This window comes from Erinaceus europaeus, chromosome 7 (assembly GCF_950295315.1).
Source record: "Erinaceus europaeus chromosome 7, mEriEur2.1, whole genome shotgun sequence".
Taxonomy (NCBI): domain Eukaryota; kingdom Metazoa; phylum Chordata; class Mammalia; order Eulipotyphla; family Erinaceidae; genus Erinaceus; species Erinaceus europaeus.
In genome coordinates this window covers 62,738,912-62,761,739 of record NC_080168.1, presented here as the reverse complement: position 1 = coordinate 62,761,739, position 22,828 = coordinate 62,738,912, and the positions used below count along the sequence as shown (strand labels likewise).

Sequence of the window (22,828 nt, the reverse complement as noted above, 5' to 3'; positions counted from 1 at the left end):
CCAGAATGGTGAACAAAGGAAATCTAGATTTATAAAGAACGACTTAAATCAGAAATCAGACTGGCATAACATGAGCCCATTCAAATCTGATTTTTTGAGGCAATGCTCTTGGTTTCTCAGGAGCCCTGATCATGCTGCAGCAGCAAAAATGCTAGCATTTTACACAGTTTACCTGCCTGTGTGAGAAAGTGCCCTGTCAAACTATTCAACTTGGCTCATCAAATCACTTGCCAGGAAAAATAAAGAAACGTCTAAAAAGTGGGGGTGGGGGTGGGGGAAGGTTGGAGAGAGAGAGAGAGAGAAGCAGTACAGTCATGTATTACTCAGTTATCTCTGGGGACATTCATATTAAATTTGTGTCCTTAATATAAATACTTTTTTAAAATAATTATTTTTAATATTTATTTATTCCCTTTTGTTGCCCTTGTTGTTTTATTGTTGTAGTTATTATTATTGTTGTTATTGATGTTATTGTTCTTGGATAGGACAGAGAGAAATGGAGAGAGGAAAGGAAGACAGAGAGGGGAGAGAAAGATAGACATCTGCAGACCTGCTTCACCACCTGTGAAGTGACTCCCCTGCAGGTGGGGAGCTGGGGGCTTGAACCTGGATCCTTACGCCGGTCCTTGCGTTTTGCATCATGTGCACTTAACTCACTGTGCTACCGCCCGACTCCCAACCCCCAGCTCTCTTGCCTGCATTACATACACCATTTCTCCTCACTTCACTTCCTCCTCTAGATCTGCTGCCTCATACAGTCCCCTAAATGCAAGTGGTTCACAAGCTTCTCCTCTTTCTCTTTTTAATCTGTGTGTGGTAGATGAAATTAGGCTTTCATATGTGATAATACCATTGTAGCAACTCCATAACCCAAGTATCATATATATATATAATCTTCATTTATTGGCTAGAGGGCCAGAAATTGAAAGGGTAGGGGGAGTTTAGGAGAGAGAAAGAGAGACACCGGCAGCCCTGCTTCACCACTTGCAAAGCTTTCCCCCTATAGGTGGTGACTGGGGACTTGAACTTAGGTCCTTGCACACTGTAATGTGCACTCCATCAGGTACGCCAGCACCCAGCCCCCTGTGAGTCTATATTTTAAGAGACAAAGGGACCAGTGTACTGCTCCACCATCTGTGGAGTTCCCATATGGTGCTGGGGATCACTCCCAGGCCCTCATGCACAGAAAGCAATGTGCAGTGCCAAACCAGCAGCTTTCCTTGAAGCCAGCTGCTTCTTAAGACGTCCTTATATCCAACTAAGGACATCACCTTGTCTGAAACTAGAGGTCTTGAGAGTTTCTGTGACTTCTTCCTCTTCCATATCTACTGAGACACCAGGTGCATGGTGCCCATTTCCCCCACACCACTCACCAGCCCATTTGCATGGTCACCTGTTAATGCAGCCTCATGTCTCATCTCACGGGGGATTATCACAGTGCAGTGACCAGGTTGGGGAAAGGGCCGGAAACTGCTTGCACAGCAAGAGATTAATGAAAGGGAGACAGGTTGCCCCATGAATCACAGTTAAAACTGAAAGAGAAAGAGAGAACTGATCTTAATATTTGAGTAACTGCCATTTGTGGAAGAGCTTTTCTTGTTCTCTTTGACTATAAGAGCTTAGACTTGAACAAAGCTAGTGGATGTTACATGAGAAGTAATTTAGGTCACTACAAGGAGAAACTAGACCTAACTAAAATTGAGACAGGACTCTTAAGAGGTAGCAGACCATTCTCTGTTACCAGAGGTGGCTATTTTAGTGGAAGGTACCTGTGAGAATGCTCTACAGTTGCTTCAGTCATGCAGTTTCCTGTTTGTGCAGCTCTCTTTTCATCTAGCATGCCACGCCACCTCACTCTTCCAGTTTTCCCTCTTATTTTTCATGCATACTTGTACTATCCTCATCTGGAACTTCTTGGCTTCCTTTTTTCAGGTCATAACTCTGTTTTGTTTTCCAATGGACAGTCATATGCCACCTTCTCTAAGAGAAGTTCCCTCTTTCATCCTCATTTACTACTGCAAGACTCTTTTCTAGTCCAGAACATTTGTGCTTCATCTATCCATTTATGACCCTGAATTGTCTCAAATATTTTTTTATTTGTTTGTTTGTTTGTTTGTCTATTGACTCCAGGGTTATTTCTGGGGCTCAGTGCCTGCACTACGAATCCACTGCTCCTGGAGGCCATTTTTTCCCTTTTGCTGCCCTTGTTGTTTATCTTTGTTGCTTTTGGTATCATTGTTGTTGGATAAGACAGAGAAATGTAGAGAGGAGGGGAAGACAGAGAGGAGAGAAAGATAGACAACTGCAGACCTGCTTCACCTCCCATGAAGCGACCCCCTGCAGGTGGGGAGCAGAGCTGGGGGCTCGAACCCTAATCCTTAAGCCGGCTCTTCCACTTCGAGCCATGTGTGCTTCTGTGCTACTGCCCAGCTCCCTATTCATTTATTTATTAATGAGAGAAAGGAAGGAAAGGAGAGAACCAGAGTGCCACTCTGGCACATTCAAGCTGGAGATTAAAATCGGAACCTCATACTTTCAGGGCAAATCCATTATCCATCGCACCACTTCTGAGGTTACATGGCCCATGACCCTCCCCGCCCCCAGAAATATTGTTTTAAAGAACTAATGTTGTTTCAGCAGTATAGTTTTATATCTTCCCCAAATGTGCAAGCACACCTCACACACAAAGAAACATTAATATTTTTCCTAATAAAATGTCTGTTACCTAAGGCAGAAGTACATTTGTATTTTAGCTCTTCTATTGGATCTAGTGTACTGAAATTTCTTTTTATTTTATATATAATTAAAACCAGACTAAATCATCTTTTTAGAACATTCCAACCCAAATAAATCTATGGATATGACCCTATATTTATTTTATTTATTATTATTATTAATTTGCCTCCAGGGCTATCACTGGGGCTTGGTGCCTACACTGCTCCTAGAGGCCATGTTTTCCAGTTTTTTAGTATAATACAGAGAGAAATTGAGAGAGGAGGGAAGACAGAAAGGGGAAGAGAAATACAGACACCTGCAGACCTGCTTCACCACTGTGAAGCTGGAGGCTCAAACAGGGATCCTTGCACTGGTCCTTGCACTTTGAATTATGTGTGCTTAACCTGGTGCACCACCACCAGATCCCCCAAAAGTAAGCTTTTAAAACTCAGATCTTAAAAAGTAGATGACTTGATTTTTTTTTTATGTATTGAGGGGATTGATAGTTTATAGTCAGTAGTAAAATACAGTAGTTTGTACATGTGTGACATTTCTCAGTTTTCCACATAAAACTCTAAACCTACCCCCCCCTGTTCCTCCTCCACCGCTATGTTCCATAACCTGAATGCTTCCTTTCCCTCCGCCCTCCACCCTCTGCACCCCCACCCCAGTGTCCTTTACTTTGATGCAGTACACCAACTCCAATCCAAGTTCTGCTTTGTGTTTTTCCTTTTGTTCTTACCTTTCAACTTCTGTCTATGAGTAAGATCATCCCATATTCATCCTTCTCTTTATGGATGATCTCACTTAACAGGATTCCTTCAAGCTCCATCCAAAATGAGGTGAAGAAGGTGAATTCATCATTCTTAATAGCTGAGTAGTATTCCATTGTGTATATAGACCACAACTTACCTAACCACTCACCTCTTGTTGGGTACCTGGGTTGCTTCTAGGTTTTGGTTATTACAAATTGTGCTGCTATGAACATAGGTATACACAGATAATTTTGAATGGTTGTGTTGGCTTCCTTAGGATATACCCCAGGAGAGGAATTGCTGGGTCATAGGGCAGGTCCATTTCTAGCCTTCGGAGAGTTCTCCAGACTGCCCTCCACAGGGGTTAAACCAACTTACATTCCTGCCAGCAGTGCAAGAGGGTTCCTTTGTCCCCACAACCTCTCTAGCATTTGTGGCTGCTACCTTTTCTGATGTATGACATTCTCAAAGGAGTGAAGTGGTATCTAATTGTCTTTATTTGTATTTCACTGACAATGACTTGGAACATTTATTTGTATGTCTATTGGCCTTTTGGGTCTCTTCTTTGGTGAATATTCTGTTAATATCTTCCCCCCATTTTTGGATGGGGTCATTTTGTTATTGTTGCTGCTGAGTTTGGTGAGCTCTTTATATATTTTGGTTATTAGCCTCTTGTCTGATGTTTGGCATGTAAAGATCTTCTCCTATTCTGTGAGGGGTCTCTTGGTTTGGGTAGTGGTTTCTTTTGCTGTGCAGAAGCTTTTTAATTTGATATAGTACCACTGGTTTATTTTTGTTTTAGTCTTCCTGGCAATTGAATCCGTACCATTAAAGATGCCTATGAAATTTAGATGGGGAAAAAGTTCTGCCAATAATTCAAACTGTATTTAAAACTATGATTTTGAAAAGTAGGTGACTTTATTTTTACGAACTTTTGCAACATTCCTGTTGAGCAACTTGACATATGTTCCTGATAGAATCATGAACATTAAAAAAATCGTACATCTGGTTATATTCTTATGAACTTAAATGACACTAAATTGGAACTCAATGAAGTTAATGTTTGCATACTTAAAAACATCAGAAGAAAAAAGAAAACAGACGATAAACACTAAACTCTGGCAATACTTAAGAGAGGGGCATCTCACTGGGACAGAGCAGAATTCATTAGCACTCAGTTCTCTCTCCTCCATGTTGTCCTGCTCTGTATAGCAATATAAAGCACTTCTGTTAGTGCTGATTTCTGTTTGGCAGATTACTTCCAAAGGTCCAGATGTTTTCTGGTGTGAACGTATGGAAGCTTGCATTATCCAAAGTTCAAATGGACTGCTAGTCTAAGTTATAAAACCAGGAAAGGCGGAGGAGGGCGGGAGATACCAAAGCAACGTACATTGAGAAAGAAGCTTGGCTTTCTGGTTCAAGCGACTTTTCTTTATTCGCACTTGTGTTTACATTCAAAATATTCAAATTACGAGAGACTAAAAGTCAGATCAGGAGTTGAGAGGCATGACTGGTCTCTAGGAGAATCCAAATAGGCAGGAATCTAGTAAAGGGGTTTGAGCAGGTCAGAAGTATCAAGCTTGTGGTGATTCACAGAAAGAAATCTTTTGAATCTTCTTTGACTTTCAGCCATTCAAAGCCCCTTGGAAAAAACCTGAGAGAAAACTCTTCCAGATACAGTGGACACCAAGCCAGGAAGAGAATGCCCTGTAGCTCTGCCACACCTGCCTCCTGACAACTGCCATTCTCATCACCACCATCACTACCACCATCACCACCACTATAACACCATTCTCACCACCATCACCACCACCATCATCACATAAAGGTAGCTCAGGAATTAGCCAAGCTTGGTGACTTCTTTCCATGCACACATCTGCTTTCTGCTACCTGCTTGTTCTTTCTTCTGACTTTTCAGCCTAAACAAGTCAGTTAGATGCAGAAAAAAGCAGCCAGCAAGATGCTGTGTTTTCTTCTTCTGTTGGAAGCATGCCCCAAAGATATAAAAATTTTGAATTCCCAAGTCACAACCAGAGACATGCTGTCCAATTCCAAAGCTTGTTTCTTAACTTTACTTAATGGGGAAGTTCAAAGATTCTAGCATTTAATCTGGTTTCATTCACACTCCCTCCCATATTATTAATTAATTATAATAAAATTCTGATATAAAAGGAGCATGATAAGAAATCATCAAATTCTGTAACATTTGCTGAAACTTGCTTTCTGTCACAATGGTGTCAGCATTAAGATGTTGAGGGCCATTAAGGAAAGAATTAACTTGATTTTCAGTAAGAGTGGAACAGGAGGACTGATAATTAAGTATTGATTTTCATTCCCTATAAACGAGAACCTTGTGTTCCAAAGGCATTAGCTTCACTTTGCAAGAGAAGTGAGTCTTTGCAGAGTTTTTATTTATTTATTTGCTACTATCAGGATTATCTCTGGGGTGGCACTACAAATGCACTGCTCCTAGTGGCCTTTTTTTTCTTTTTTTCTTTCTTTCTACTTTATTAGATAGAACAGAGAGAGAAATCAAGAGTGGAGGGGAAGATAGGGAAAGAGAGAGAGAGAAACCTGTAGAGCTGCTTCACCACTCATTAACAGTCTCCCCTCTGCAGGTGACGAACGGAGACTTGAACCCAGGTCCTTGTGTGTGGGAATGTGTGCACTCAACTGGGTACACCACTGCCCACCCCCCAAATCTTGTCAAAGATTTAATTCCCACCGATGTCCCAACTCTGTGGTACCATGGGTTGGAGGAATGCTAGCTACTCCAGGCTGAGCTCTGGCACTTGACTTTTTCTGCCTTTGCAAGGGCTCACAGACTGTGTGCTGTTGAGCTTGAGCTCTGTTACCACGCTCTCACATCTAAAGTGTAGGCTAGAAAGCATTTCTTAATAGCCATTCCTCTGTGCCACAAAGATTGTTAAGCTTGTTATGGAGGGTTGTGTGGGTAGTTTCCAGTGTCTCGCAGTTTTGAGTGCTGCTGCACCCCATTAGCAGGGGTTCTCACCTCGTGGCAGGTGTGTGTTTCTCCAGCTCTCTTGGGGATGTCCCAGTTGTTCTTTATATTGAAGCCTCTAGCACAATTGAAAAATTCAAGGAAATGTTCTGCAGATTCAATCCATGTCAGGAAGTACATATTCACTTCTCTAACTCACTCTCACCCTTTCCTCCTCAGTAAGTGTTATCTTTAAGTTTTTTAAATATTTATTTAATTATTTTAATAATATGATATCTTCATGGGGGGGCAGAACATTGCTATAGCACATGTAACACTGGGGATGGATCTAGAAGCCTCAGACAAGCAAGTCCTACACTCTCCCAGTTGAGTTATTTCCCTAGACTCTATTGTCTTGATTTCTGAGATTTATGTTATTGATTTTATTGATAGTTTTTCATCATGCATTCCTAAAAATATGTTTTAAAATGTTGTCCATGGACGAACACACACACACACACACACACACAGACACACACACACACACACACACACACAAAGATTTGCTTCTTTATGTAACCATTGTATTTATGAGACTTAGACTACTGTCATATCCTATCTTGAATCTATCCAGGATTTGGAATCTTTCTTACCCCCCCCCCAGCAAAGTACTGTTCAGTTCTGGCTTATGGTGGTATGGGGGACTGAACCCTGAATGTCAGAGGCTCAGGCATGAGAGTTTGTTTGCATAACCACTATGCTATCTCCACCATCCCTTTCTTACTTTCTTATAGCTCAAATTTGCATGCCATTATAGGGTGTTGAAATTTAAATAAGCCTAAAAACAAAAGAATACTCATCCAAATCCTCTTATGCCTTCCATTTTACCCCAGTTTACAAACCTCTTTGTGTTAGTTCCAAAGGATTCAGAAACTTCCCTAAATTGCTAGTTAGTTACTATGGTAGCAGATTAATTCTTGTTTTATTGCTGCCTTAGTTCTAAACATCTTATGTATGGTATAATCATGAATTAACTTTTAGTACACCCACACTTCGCATCGACTAGCTCTAAGGCAGTCAGTTCCGTTCTTTTATAACCTTTTCTCTCCAATACACTAGCCTGAATGTATATTTTAGAAGAACTTCTGATCTAGCTCATGGATATTTAATATGAAATGTCCAGATACACTATAAGGTCCAAATTTCCTGTTCAAGCCCACAGCACTTAGTAAATGCTAACAATTCAGACTTAAGCATGTTACCAGTTATATACTGACAGTTTTGTTTTGTTTTTACAAACTCTTTTTTTTTAACTTTAGGGTTGTACTCTAGTTTTCTTATTCTCTAACTCCCTTTGCTAAAACACAGTGCAGTCAAGTGAGGTCAAGTCAACAATAGTCAATATCTTCTCCCCCATCACAAAAAGGAAGCCATATCTTCTTTGGTAGATGTAATAGTCTAGTTGAGAACACCTCCATATGGACAGATAACTCATGAGCACGTGGTATTAGATCAGTGGTAGAAGTGAGACAGGGAGAAAGATTTAAGGAGGGAGAGATTGCTGGGATGGCTTCGCAGATGGGAGAGAGATACAACCAGGGACTCATGGCTGAGCTGGGAAGCAGTATCTCTTTATTGATGAACGGGGATGCTGTTCAACAATCTAATCTCTTCTAATCACAACACAATTCTGTCCTGCATCTCTCCTCAGGCGGAAGAGTCAGGAACAAGGAAGAACGCAGGATAGGGGGCGGGGAGAAGGGAAAATCATGAACCAGTGAGGATTAAACCAATGTCCCGGAGACAGGGGAGTGCTTAGTTAACAGTGGTTTTATAAATAGAATACATCTCGTAAGTAATACAAGTGAACCTAATGTGATGATCAAAACAGAAGGTCTTATAAGCAGGATTTAGAAGCATACCAACAAGAGATGATTACCTTTCTTAGAGTTCAGAGTATTTCGAGATAATACCATAGAAGAATGAAGCATCCCAGTGAGTTTAAAAGGACAAATAGAAAAATTCCAGCCCAAAGGAAACAGGATGAGCAAGCACCTGAAGGTGGACTGTGCTGTGGTGTTGCCAGGACTTTAAACACAAGAGGTAAAGAGAGATAAGACTCAGAGAAATCTCAGGGCCACATCACCAGTGTGCTGTTGGGCCTTGCTCAGTAGGAAGTCATTAAGTATGCAGATGTGATCATCTTTGTGTTTTAGGAAGATGTTGTGGAATTTAAGTGGTCAGCTGTACAGGAAGGAGTAAGACTAATTGATAGTGACCCAGAATGACACTGTCTCAAAAAGCTGGTGCAAAGATCCTGTGCAGGCTGATACGGTGTCAGGACTCTATGTGGCCAGATGCACAGTCTCTCTTTGGGTTGATCTTGTCTGTGGCCCCAGCTTACTGCCAGGAGGGCAGTATCCACAGTCCTCAGGAGAAGGAGCCAGAAGGAGGAGTGACAAAGGAAAAGAGGATCTTTTGTGTCCCCCAACTGTCTTTTAAAGAAACTTCCCAGAAACTGCCACTGGCCTTTCCCTTCTGGCCGGGCTGCTGAGATTTCCTCTCATGGTCACACCAAGCTGCAAAGTTATTGGGACAAATACCAGGAAACAGAGAAAAACAGAGAAGAGCTGGTGATTTCTGCAACAGAGAAAGAAGTCTCTAGAAGCAAGAAAGCCTAGTGAGAAGACGGTTTCTGTGCTATAGCCAGAGAGACTGAGGGCTGTGCTAAGATGTGCTCTTGAGACAAAGAGACAGGCTTGGCTTCTGCTGCTGGGGGCAAGGAGGGTAGCAGGTTGGTTTACTGATTATCAGAGAATAAAGATAATAATGAGAAACCACTTCACTCCTATGAGAATGCCATACATCAGAAAGAAAAGTGACAGTAAATGTTAGAGAAGTCGAGTTGAGGGTAGGGGCAAGGGAGCCTTCCTGCACTATTGCTCCAACGCCTGTGGACAGCAGTCTGGTGAACTCTCAGAAGGCTAGAAGTGGACCTGCCCCATGACCCTGTAATTCTTCTCCTGGGGATATATCCTAAGGAACCCAATACAACCATCCAAAAAGATCTGTGTACACCTGTGTTCATAGCAACATAATTTGTAATAGCCAGAACACTGGGTGTGATAGGAAGCAACCTAGGTGTCCAACAACAGATGAGTGACTGAGAAAGTTGTGATATATACTTCTCAGCTATTAAGAATGATGAATTAAACCTTCTTCACCTCATTTTGAATGGAGCTTGAAGGAATTGTGTAAGTGAGATCAGCCAGAAAGAGGATGAATATGGATGATCTCATTCAGAGAAAACTTAAGAAATAAGAACAGAAAGGGGAGACACAAAGTAATCCATGGTTTGGTGTATTACACCAAAGCAAAGGACTCTGGGGAAGGATGGTGGGGAGGGGTGAGGTCCTAGTGAATGACAAAGGAAAAATATCTGCATTGGGGGTGAGAGTGTTTTGCAGACATGTATCATGGCAATATAAGAAATTGTGCTCATGCATCAACTGTAAACCATTAACTCTCCAATAAAATGATTAGTAAAAAAGAAGAGGAAGAAGGAGGAGGAGGAGAAGGCAAAGGAGAAGGGGAAAAGGAAAGGGGAGGAGGAGGGGGAGGAAGAGGAGAAGGAGAAGAAGGAGAAGAAGAAGGAGAAGAAAGAGAAGAGAGGAGGAGGAGAAAGGCTGGTACAATGGGTGGGGAGGAGCCTCTTTGTTATTGGTCGGAGTGACTGAGTAGACTTAAGTGTCACCTTGGGGAGTTTTCACCATCATGAAATAGGAGGAGAGAACAAAATGATAATATAAGCTCTTTTTTGCCTGTGAGACTACCATTTTCTTTTGTTTTGCCTTTTACAACACTCTTTCCCATAGCAACAAAATGTTGGGATTTACTACTTTACTTGCAAGCTCAGGGGTGTCATTAGTACCCCCAAACCCATGGGAGCTGGACCTTTTCCTTCTGTTCAAGAGAGAGATGGGAAATACCTCAAATCTGAGAGTCAGCAGCAAGACTAGTCGGGTGCAGCAATGTGCACACCTCCCCAACTTGTGTCCCAAGTATAAACTGAGGAAGCAGGGTTAGGTTGTGTCTGAGGGAGCCTGCACTCACTGATGGGACCTGTCACCTTGCTTAGAACCACTGTGCCTCACTCCAACCCCACTTTGCTTGCAGTACCTTACAATCTGAGTAAACACAATTTCCTGTCTAATTGCTTTCCAGTTTTTTCTACTTGGCTGTTGGAAACCGACTTTAGTGTGGTCTGGTCTGGTGCATTAAACTTTGGCAAATGTATAAAGCCTCTTATTAAAGTAGAGAGGATTTTGCTAATTGCATTTCAAAATTACTTTGAAAGGTTTTACTTGGGGAGAAAAGGTTAGTTTTTCTATTATGTGTGTAAGTCTACAGGTGGTAGCTGAAAATATCTTCCCTGAGTTAAGAAACATTTTTTTCTTTGGGTTGGTGACATACACGTTGTTCACCTACTACCAAGGATTAAAATGGCCTGATTTATTCCAGCACAACGCAGTAGTGGCAGCATGTGCCTTTATGGCAGAAGGAACACTTTGAAATAGCTAATTTCCTATATCCAAATTCAACCGAAGGTTGGAGCCTGAGCCTGTAGGATTTTGCAAGTCATAACAAGCTGGACCCAAGGATGCTGCCAGATTTTGTGAAATTCCAGTGAGTCTAGACTAGCTGAGAATGGGCCTTTAGGAAGGACTGCTCAGACCCTTGGCCCCAGATGCTGTAGGGGTACACACACGAGTCTAGGGGACACAGCCAGTAGGCTCAGGTGCTTGCTTTGGCTGCTGCCTCTCATCTCCTTGCCACCTTATGTGGTGCCAGCTGGCAGCTGTCCCCAAGGTCAGACTAAAAATAAAACCCACATCAGTAGCTTAAATTCAATGAGAACCAGTAATGCTTTCAGCAGAAATAAGCCATTTCACTTGGAAAGTGTCTCAACTTCTACTTTTCATACAAAAGTTCAAAGATCTGATATAAGCGTAGTGTTTTAGAACGCACAGCTTAACACCAAATATTTCTGCTCTGCCAAAGGAGTTATTCCTTACCAAACAGTTTTCAGTCTTGGTTTGTGATGGAAATATACGTCATCTTGATGGTCGAAGGAAAACTAATGCAAATAAGACCATAATTATGGAATCAACTTTGAAACAACAGATTATGTTTCTCCAGTGCCCAAATCTTCAACCTGGGTCAGTGGTGTTTTTAAACTGATCCTTGTTTTTCACAGGGCAGACCCTCCTAATAATTGCTGTACAGCAATGCACATTTCTTTAACCTTTCTGGAAGCACTGCATTCAGGGACATTTGCTGGTTATTGCTGAGTTGAAGGTATGGAGTACAGTAAATAACCTGCAGAACACTGCATCCTGCACGGAATCTTTGTAAAAAACCCATGTGATGGGCCTGGGTGGTGGCACACCTGGCTAAGTACACATAGTACGAAGTGCAGGGACCCATGCAATATTCGAGCCCCTGCTCACCACCTGCAGGGGAGCTTCATGAGTGGGGAAGCATGTCTGCAGATGTCTGTCTCTCTATCTCCCCCTCATCTTTCAATTTATTTCTGTCCTTTCCAATAAAAAAATGGGAAAAGTGGTCTCCAGGAGCAGTGGATTCATAGTGCTGACACCGAGAGCCCCAGCGATAATCCTGGAAGTAAACAGATAAACAACAACAGATGATGTGATAGTAATGCACCTTCACTTTGCAGATTTCTATTAGTGGAAACTTTCCTAGGAACACACTGCTCTGGGAGGGAGGGGTACCCGTGGGTCCCTACCAGCAGCCTGGTGGCTCACAGCCTCTGGTGACTTGAACCTAGATGCCTAAAGGCTTCTCATCTCCTTACACCTCACATCTCCTCTACACAGAGTCTCTGACAGCCCTTCCTACAGAGTGTACCCAGTATTAATTCCCCTGCAACCAGCAGCCCCATCAATCCTGCCTGGAGGGAACTCCTCCATGCCCCACTCCCCAAGTTCCAACTGTCCTTCGGGGCATCTTCAACACAGAAACCAAAGTAACCTTCCTAAAACTCAAAAGTCAGGGCCTGCGAGCCCTCAGCCCAATACTGTCCAGTGACATTCCTTATCTCACACAGTAAACGCAGTGTCTCCCCAAGCCAGGCCCTGAGGGCCAGCCTATCTGTCCCCTGTCAGCTCTGATTCCTTCAGCACTAGGTCCCCTCTCCAATGCTTCCTGTCCTTATGGCTGCCCCAGCCTTGACACATCTCAACATTGGGTCCCCTCCTCTAGCAGAGGCTGCTCCACTGGCCCATGCAACTTACTGAGGCCAAAGATTAGACTTGAAGCTTTGGGAATCCAGAGCACATTTAATAACAAGATATAAGACTTAATGCCAGATTGGAGTAAGATTATTTTTTTTAATTTATTTTTTATATTTATTTTGTTTCCCTTGTTTTTTGTCACTGTTGTTGTAGTTATTATTGTTGTTGTTATTGATGTCATCGTTATTGGATAGGACAGAAAGAAATGGAGAGAGGAGGGGAAGACAGAGATAGACACCTGAAGACCTGCTTCCCCACCTGTGAAGCTACTCTCCTACAGGTGGGGAGCCGGGGGCTCTAACTGGGATCTTTACACCGGTCCTTGTGCTTTGTGCCACATGCGCTTAACTCGCTGTGCTACCGCCCAACTCCCGGAGCAAGAAGATTTTTTTAAAAGCAAAAATACATCTGAGGGGGCCACTTGTCAGTCTGCTCCGCCCCAGGCTGACAACAAACTCCTGTTGCTGTCACAGCATATGCTAGTGGGTATAATTCCACACTGTTCCCACCACCAGAGTTCTGTGTCCCCATTCCCTCCATTGAAAGCTTACAGCAGTTCTCTCTAGGTTGCAAATATGGGTTGACTATTATTTCTACAACTATCTGTCTATATCTGTATATATTTGCCCTCTTTTTTCCCTATGGTTCTGTCTTCTCTTCCTTTCCAAGTCACACCTACACCTGTTACTACATCCAAATATTCCTCCCTTTTTCTTTTCTCTCCAGGTCCTTCTTCTTCTAGCATTTGCCCTTCTTCCGTAGCCAGTCAACAGCGTCAGGTTGAGCCTGATGTAAAGTTTTGAGACCTCCTTTGAATCTGGAGAGGTGGCAGTCGTTGACTATGTGGGTCATAGTCTGTCTATAGCTGCAGGGGCAGTTCGGGTCGTCTCTGGCTCCCCAGTGATGGAACATAGCGGCGCACCGGCCATGGCCTGTTCCATAGCGATTGAGGAGGGCCCAATCATAATGTGCTAGGTCAAAGCCGGGTTGACGCTTGCAGGGGTCTGTGAGGAGGTGTTTGTTCTTTACCTCAGCTGACTGCCAACTCTGTTTCCAAGAGTCTGGAACAGAGAAGTTCAGTGTAGGCGTAGGGGACCAGATTGGATGACAAGATGTCAAGCGTTGGACAGGGTGGGTGAAGATATCCGCGTATATTGGTAGGTCCGGTCGAGCGTAGACGTGGGAAATGAACTTAGATGATGCCGCATCCCGACGAATATCTGGCGGGGCGATGTTGCTAAGAACTGGCAGCCATGGAACTGGAGTGGAACGGATGGTTCCAGAAATTATCCTCATGGAGGAATATAATTTGGAATCGACCAAGTGGACATGGGGGCTACGGAACCATACTGGGGCACAGTATTCTGCAGTGGAATAGCATAATGCCAGAGATGATGATCATAGTGTGGAAGCGCTCGCACCCCATGAGGAGCTGGCCAGTCTTGCAATGATGTTATTCCTCGTGCCCACCTTTGCTGCAGTTTTTATGAGATGTTCGTGAAATGACAGGGTGCGATCGAGAGTAACACCAAGATAGACTGGCTGGGCTTCATGCCGGATTCTTGTATCCAGGTCCTGATGGAGTTTGAGTTCAGAGCTCTCTTATCATCTTTCCCCTGCCATTTCTTCCCTGCTGGGAGTATGGACCAAAATTCTAGAAGTAATTTTAAAGTAATATAAAAGTAATTTTCCAATCTTCTCTCAGTGGTGATGGTGGAAGGAGCTGCCCACAGAGGCCTGGCAAATGGCTCCCCACCATTCCCTCCCATCTTTCCTCTCCCACTGAGTCTCTGTAAGGCATAACTAGGCCAGCATGGGCCTTGAAGTGCCCCCTTCACTCTGAAGTTGTCCAGGTTACTGGCAAAGGGACCCTGGGACCTGATCTGACTGCCAGAGTTAATTTTGACTTTGTGCCTCTTTCACTGAGTCACCTGCAGATGTCCCCTGACTCAGTGGACATGTACTACAGCAGTTCTGAGGTGATGTGCTTTCCATAGATTAGCTCCTTTGAACATGGAATCCATCATAGGATCCACAGCACCTACAGTATGGATGTGGCTTGGCTTGGATTCATTTTAGAAGATTTATTTCTAGGTGTACAGCTGTCTCTCAGTCTCTCTTCCCCTCTATCTCCCCCTCCCCCTCTCAATACAAATTTCAGAAAAGGTATTTCTTTCTTTTCTCCTCCCAGAATGAAAAAAACAAGCTTCATGCCCAAGCTTCCCATTAACCTTCTTGTCTTGGACTTTTTTATTTTCTTGATAATTGATCGAATGATACCTTTTATAGACAAGAGCTTAAGAGATTTGGCAGTACAGCCGAAAAAGTTCACCAAGCACAAGCTGCCTGCCCATTTTCTCTCTTCTGAGCAGCAGCACTGCCTTCTTCAGGTTTCTGCTTGTCTCTGGGGATGTGCCAGAGCCTCAACAGAGCCAGGTAATCCCCCTCCGGATGAATGATTCATGGTGCAATTTGTAAGTGTAGTGGGGTTTGCTAATTTGCAATTTCATCCAGATGTAATTTGTGAGTAAAGACTCTGATAAAGCTATAATTACTTCCATGCTGATCTTGATTGTTGCTTTCACAAATATTTATAGCTGTCTATTCTATGCACCAAGGAAGGAACAAAGAGGTTAGAAATGGTCAAGACCTAAGGGGGCTTAAAGTTTAGAGTCTGTTCTGACTGGACAAGGTATGTGGAAAAAGAACTGCAACCTAATGCAAGGTAGCAATGATGGAGCCTGGAGATGGAGCAGAAAATGCTCTCTGTGGACATTCCAGAGAGAAATAAGCCATTTCTCATTTGAGGAAGTCAGAAAACACTTTAGGAAAGAAATGTCCACTGGTAATATTACTAATAAAAATAACTATGATGGCATTTCACATACTTCATTAAATAAAAATACAAAAGAAATCTTTTAAGGGAGTCGGGCAGTAGTGCAGTGGGTTAAGTGCATGTGGTGTGAAGCACAAGGACCGGCCGGTGTAAGGATCCTGGTTTGAGCCCCCGGCTCCCTACTGGCAGGGGAGTCACTTCACAGGTGGTGAAGCAGGTCTACAGGTGTCAATCTTTCTCTCCCCCTCTGTTTTCCCCTCCTCTCTCCATTTCTCTCTGTCCTATCTAACAATGATGACATCAATAACAACAATAATAACTATAACAACAATAAAACACAAGGGCAACAAAAGGGAAAATAAATAAATATATATAAAATAATAATAAAATAATAAAATAAAACAAATAAATTATTTTTAAAAAGATCTTTTAAGTATAAAGTGCTTCACTCATGTTAGTTTACTGGATCCTTTATGAAAAAGATAATAATCCCATTTTGCAAATGAGAAAAGTGGTGCTGAAAAAAAATGAAACATTTGCACTGTTTTCCTTCTCTTCTTTCCAGATAGAAGGGGGGAGGGAGGGAGGGAAGGAGAGAGAGAGAGAGAGAGAGAGAGAGAGAGACCAAGACCACAGCACCACTTTACCACTTGTGAAGCTTTCCCTATGCTGGTGTGTTCATGTGGTGACTAGGAATTCAAACCTGGATCCTGGCACATGATAAAGTGTACACTCTACTGGGTGAGCTGCCTCCCAGCCCCTGATTTTCACAAGCTTCTGAATCACACTTGTTTCATGTGTAGACAAACCTGTCCTCCTTGTCTACTCTGTGACTCTTCTCCCCAGGAAAGGCTCTGGTCAGGCTACCTGCCACCACTCAGAGCAGGCCCTCTGCAGAGAATCGCCCTCCACAACATTCTCAGAGGTCTTGATCTATGTGAAAGGTTTTTTGCAAGATAAACAATCCTACATCATACCAGTAGTAATGGCCCTTTTTATCTGTGTTATTCTTTAAACACTTGCAGAGATCTTTCTTGCCATTTCCTCCTGCCTCTGCTATGTCATACTCTGTGAAAGAATAAAATTAAATAGCAAGAAGAACTAGATCTTTAGAACATACACAATTTTCTTTTAAATTTTTAAAGAAATGTTTTATTAATTTTTATTAGAGATTTACAAAAATACAACAGTAAAATTCCACACCATTCCCACCTCCAGCAGAAACTGTAGTAGTTCCCTCAAGGTCACGGATACAGTTTAACTACATATCTAAATATATCTATATATTTTCATCCATTTTTATTCACTTCTACAGCCCTGCCTTCACTTACTTTCCAAGTCACACTCACACCTATTACTACTTTCAAGAGTCCTTCCTTTTTCCTCTTCCCTCTCAGATAAGCGAAACAATGCCTGACTTCCTCTGGTGTTTCCCAGATTCCCTTCCCTCTCAGAGATGGCATAAAAACAAAGATATTTGGTGTCAAACGTTTTGGATCCTGGTGGAATTGGAGTTCAAAGCCCTCTGGTCATCTTTCCCTAACATTTCAGAAGGAATGAGTTCTGGCTTCTATAATTGCTTCTCCACTGGACATGGATGTTGGCTGATTGACCTATATCCCTCAGCCTGGAACAGACAAAATTTCCCAAGTAGGAAAATAAATTTGAACATTGTCTAGAATTTGTCATGAAACCAACTGGTTACAGTTCTGCTCTTTTGTCTAATGAGAGTGCTGAAGGAGAAGTTGGCTCTAAGGACTGAAGACACCAGTGGTGTACAGTGGCACCAACAGGTGTATAAACATTTTATTTCAGCAGTGTGTGGGTGTGACTGCATAATGGCATCCCAGGTAATTTGGACTAACTCTCCTGCCTGGGAAGAGGCACCCCCACACTAGCTGGACACAGCACACTTCCCTAAATTTGTCAGTGTATTTTAGTAAGAGATGGTTGAGAGGATGAAAAGAGATGTGTGTGCAGGAGGACAAAGACTAGAGTTTAAGATGTGGCATATGGTGGTGCTGGGGATTGAACCTGGGACCATTGGTGCCTCAGGCATGAAAGTCTTTCTGTAAAACCCAGCCCTTGTGCAGTTATTTTTTAAGTGAAATTGATATGTCTAAGGTCTCAAGCCATTGCTTGACATTTAGTGCCACACATATAGATCTAAGATGTCAGAGTTGTTTTACAATGTAGAAAGTTATGATTGGGGGCACCAGGTGGTGGTGCACATGGTTGAGAACACACGTTGCAGTGTGCAAGAACCCAGGTACCAGCCCCCACTCCCCACCTGCAGGGGAAACTTCACAAGTGGTGAAGCAGGGCTGCAGGTGTCTCTCTGTCTCTCCCTCTCTCTCTCCCACTCTCTCTCCCCCTCCCCTCTCAATATCTGGCTGTATCTATCCAACAAATAAAGATAATAAAAAATAAGTTATGATTGGGAAGGTCACGAAGTTTACTTGGGCTAACTGAAACTTGAACCTCCCAGTAGGTGGTCTCTGAGGCAGTCTTCAGTGAACCCCTCACTTGAAGGTAAAATTATAGTTTCAATTTTCAGGGATGTCTGCATTCATGGTGAACCACCCCAGTACTTTGTCAGACTGGCTAGATGCTCCCTGGCACAGGCATTTATACCATACTTGCATTGAGTACAAATATGAAGCTGCATTTCTGTTTCTACAAACTCCTTGACCCCAAGGTGGTGAAACAAGCCATGTTTTAAACTGTACCTTCTCACTGGGGGGACCCGCTATCCATCTACTTTTCCCTCTCCCTTTCCCCCTTCCTCAACCTCTCTCACTTTTTTCCCCTCTCAATTTCTCTGTTCTATCAAAATAAAAAGAGGGAGAGATAGGAGAAAATGACCAGGATTAGTGGCACTGAGTCCCAGCAATAACCCTAGTAGAAAAAAAAAGTTTCTCCAGACTATTGTGTCAAATGTGAATAGGCTCTCTGATAAAGCAAGTGAGGTCATAATGACTTCATATTAATGTATGCAGTTCAAGTACAGAAGGTTTAGCAGCTACTGGCCTAACTAGGAGAAATTTTCAGGTCTCCCAGCTTTGATTTCACTTCACTTCTTAGTGCCTTTAGTATCCTACTTCTGTTTTGGCTGCCTTGACTATTGCTTTATATCTGATGGGCATTTGAGTGCCGCAAAACCGGTTGTGATTAATTTTCTGCCCCCTGACACTCATAAATCCAAATTAGGACTCCAGACATCTTGGTGGCAGCGCTTGTCTTGTGGGAAACAGGCCTTGCCTGAAAGCAGGTTGGGTCATTTAATATTAGTGAGCTGCAAAGTAGGTATGGGGCCAGCATGGCAACTGTGCAGAGACTGGGACTCCGTCACTATGGAGACATTACCTCACAATGCCCAGCAGGCAGGGCAGCCAGATGATCACAGGGGCAGTTTTGCTGAGTTACTGCCTGCCCCCTGAGCTGCTTCCAGTGATGCATCGCAGCTTCACAAGCTCTCACTGGCACTCCTTGTCCAGCTGGCCCTGGCTAAGTCAGCACTCGCACCTTCACATTAGCACCCCTGGCTCTGGTACCAACCTGGGATAGAAATAATTAAGACCTGGTAGGTAATCTGAGGCACTTAGAGTAGCAGGTGGTGTCCATTTGAAAAATCAAGTCTGTCTTGAACCTTGGTTATATCTATTGCCTAATAATATGACGTGTTTCCCCAGGAAAGAAGAGATGCCTCACACAGCCAATGTGAACAATTTGGTAGCCACCAAGTCTGTACCATCATGCCTGCAGGTGGAAGTCTATGATCTGGAAAAGAACTTGGAGGTTGAAGCCCAGTAAGAACAGCACAAGTGGGGAGGGGGGTCCTGAGTTTAGAAGATAAGGACCCTCTATCCCAACACATCTTGAGTAGTTTCAGCTACGACATAGTCTACGTGTCTTCTAAAATTTATGAACTGTGGCACACAGCTCTTTTCTCTCAGCCACTGTCTCACAAGGTCCTTGAATAATATAAAATTCTGCTTTGACAGGGGCCAGGTCATGACAGACCTTGTAGAGTACACACGTTATATCATATGCAAAGACCAGAGTTCAAACCCCTGGCCCCCACCTGCAGGGGGTGACTTATGAGCAGTGGAGCAGTGCTGTGTTTCTCTCCCCCTCTCCTTCCTTGCTTCCCTGCTTCCCTCTCTCCCTTCCTCCATGCTTCCTTCCCTCCAGCCCTCTTGCCTCCCCTCCCTCTTTCTCTTCTTTTCCTGTTTCCCTCCTCCTCTCTCTGTCATCTCTATCAAAATAAAATGGCCAACAGGAATGGTGGAGTCATGCAGGCACCAAGCCCCAGCAATAACCCTGTTAACAAGAAAAAAATTGTCTGCACTGTTCACCATATGATATCTGGTTGAGAATCCAAAACTCCTAACAAGTTAAGGCAGTGTGTAGTCAGTCTATTCAGGACTGCTTTACTAACTGGAGATAAGGAATTGCTAGAAAATTCTAGTTTCAGAAATGGGATTTTAAAAGCATTAATATTCTGTTTCTACTAATGTAAATCATTCTGTCAGCTAAAGCACTGGGTTTCCAATATTTTTCTACAAAGTGCTCAGGCACCGATTATCCATAACTTAGACTAACATTACATTAGACCTAGTGTCCTGTTTTTGTTCAGGTCCACTTTTAACATTTGCTTGGGAGGTTCTCTAAGAAATGAGTGATGTCAATATTGCCAAAGCAGCATCTCCAAAATAACACTGAAATATAGGAACAGACTCCCTCTAACTGCACATGGCTTGGTGCTAATCAGTCACAGAAGGAGCACAATAGCAGAGAACTCAGCGAATTCCATGTGGGGAAGGGAAAGCTAACTAAGCATTAGAAACAGCACTCATTTCCCAGAAGGAATCGGATTGGTAGTAAGCACAGGCTTGTGACAATGCACGGAACCACTCAAGAGTGTCAGTGTTGAGTTGTTTCTCTCTGCCTCGGTGTGTGCACAGTGATCAGACATTTCTTGCTTAACCATACCACGTAAGGGTGGGCACCCTCTGGCCCTTAACCATAGTCATATGATTGAAATTTTTAAGGCTTACTGGGAATATTTCATGGACTTGAGTTTACTTGGGGAAAGCTTTATTTTTGCTGGAGAAAAGGGGGGGATGTTTATAAAAGAAAGCATGTTAAAATGATGGAGCCAGTTTGTAATGAAAGCCAGGCATAAAGAACTTGAAGAGAGAAATGTACTTTTTCAACTTCCTCTAGCACGTGTCAGGCTGAAGTCATGTCATATGATCCTGCCCCAACATAGACAGAGATGAAACATCTGTGATTTGATAACTGACCTCTTTAGTTTCCTTCCCACCAGCACCAGTCACATTCAAGGGTGTGTCTTCATGGGTCAGAGGTTTTCCTGACATCCACAAGCACTTGGTCTCTTAGCAGAATGGCAAGCACCCAAGCTCAGTGACCATGAGTTTCAAAGGCATTAGTACCATTTGGTGCTGCCTGTGCTTTCAGGTGGTGCATTTAGAGAAGTCTGGCTTTGAGCAGAAAGTTCTCCAGATGAAACATCTCTTGATGGCGAAGTGTCCAAGTTCCGGAGCAATGTTTGCGAGCAATGTTTGCAAATACGTCTTGATAAACAAAGAAACTGAGGCTAACACCAGCAAGAAAGCAAATGAAGAAATTCCAAGTCTTCCTTGTTCCCTCATAAAAAACATTGGAAACACACACACACACACACATACAGTCCAAATCCATCAAATTACTTGATAGGAACTCTGGAGAATAGTTGCTATAGAAATAAGCCATAGAGGGAGTTGGGTGGTAGCACAGTGGGTTAAGTGCACATGGTGCAAAGTGCAAGGACCGGTATAAGGATCCTGGTTCAAGCCCCCAGCTCCCCACCTGCAGGGGAGTCACTTCACAAGTGGTGAAGCAGGTCTGCAGGTGTCTGTCTTTCTCTCTCCCTCTCTATCTTCCCCTCCTCTCTCCATTTCTCTCTGTCCTGTCCAACAGCGATGACATCAATAACAACAATGATAATAACTACAACAATAAGACAAGGGCAACAAAAGGAAATAAGTAAGTATTTAAAAGAAAAGAAAATAAATAAGCCATCAAGGTGAAATAGTAGTGGATAGGCAGGTGTAGAGCTTTCAGAAAAGGGGTGCTTGAACTGTCCGTTCATCTCAGTTTTTTCAGATATCAGAGAGGTTCTGGACACCAGGACTTATTTTTTTCCTAAGTCAAGTGTTAACAGCAGCACACACAGGAATCACTTTGAAGTTGCTCAGAAGAGTCTCAATGTGACTATGCCAGTGAAATTGTTAGAAGCCTTTTCGTGGGCAGTGCCAGAAGAATACTCTTTAGCTTGTAAGCTAATTATAGTGTAGCTCAGGGACTCTGTTCAAATGATTGCATACCAGTTAACAAATGCTTTTATATTGAAAAAGAAAAAGAAAGGATGGACAATCTTTATTCATCGACAAGGTTTACTTGTGTGCTAAAGAAATCCACAGAGAGCAGCCACTGTGGAGCATACATTTGCTTTCTCTCATGAAAAGGCTCTTGATGATAATGGATGGGAGGGGCAGGTATAGACCTATAGTTGGGGTCTTTGAGATCACAGCAAGAACAGGTAAAAGGATCCCTCCAAGTAAGAAGTGTGGCCTCGGCATCACAGTGAAGACATACTCAGCACGGGGCAGGGGCAGTAAATGAAACAATTTGTCTCAAGTAGAAAACCAGCAGGACATACAGTGAACAGATTTGAGGATGGATCCTAGAACTCTTTAACTGTTTAGTTCGACACTAAAACATAAATTGATAGGCACCAATGAGCTGCCGAGAACTGAGGACAAGTATGTAATAAAGTGAAATAGGACTTGAAGGTTCATCTGTCATGATGGGTCTGAGAGTGGAGAGACAGGAGATGCTGGCTCTAAGGAAAACTGGGGGTTAGGTTAGCACTTCAGAGGTCACACATGGTGGCCTGAGGTGTGTGGGTTGCTGTTGGGGTACAAATAGAAACAATCAGAACAATGGCTGGTCTGACTGAAAAGCCATAAGAGAGGAGATAGTGAACTGACACTTCATGTTAAAATACAAGACAAGGGTTGAGCAGTGGCACACGTAGTTGAATGTACACATTACCCTGTACTAACACCAAGGTTCAAGCCCCCAACCCCCACCTGCACCAGCAGTGGAACAGTGCTATAGCTGTCTCTCTTTCTCTATAGCCATTCCCTCTCCATTTCTTTTTGTACCTATAAGTCATAATTTACAGAAAATGCAT

At 43.0% G+C, this 22,828-nt stretch overlaps 1 protein-coding gene across 4 annotated transcripts in view; it reads left to right on the top strand.

The window, feature by feature from the left end:
* The window catches only part of LMNTD1 (lamin tail domain containing 1), a 92,769-nt gene that overhangs the window by 31,410 nt on the left and 38,531 nt on the right, over positions 1 to 22,828 (top strand). For 2 of the 4 annotated variants that reach the window (XM_060194544.1, XM_060194543.1), the window contains exon 2: positions 19,257 to 19,373. In XM_060194544.1, coding sequence (XP_060050527.1) covers positions 19,267 to 19,373 — 107 coding nt within the window. In that variant the 5' untranslated portion in view covers positions 19,257 to 19,266. Of the gene's footprint in view, positions 1 to 11,673; positions 11,770 to 18,978; positions 19,148 to 19,256; positions 19,374 to 22,828 lie in introns of those variants that run through there. The other 2 variants (XM_060194545.1, XM_060194542.1) reach the window with 2 other exon arrangements.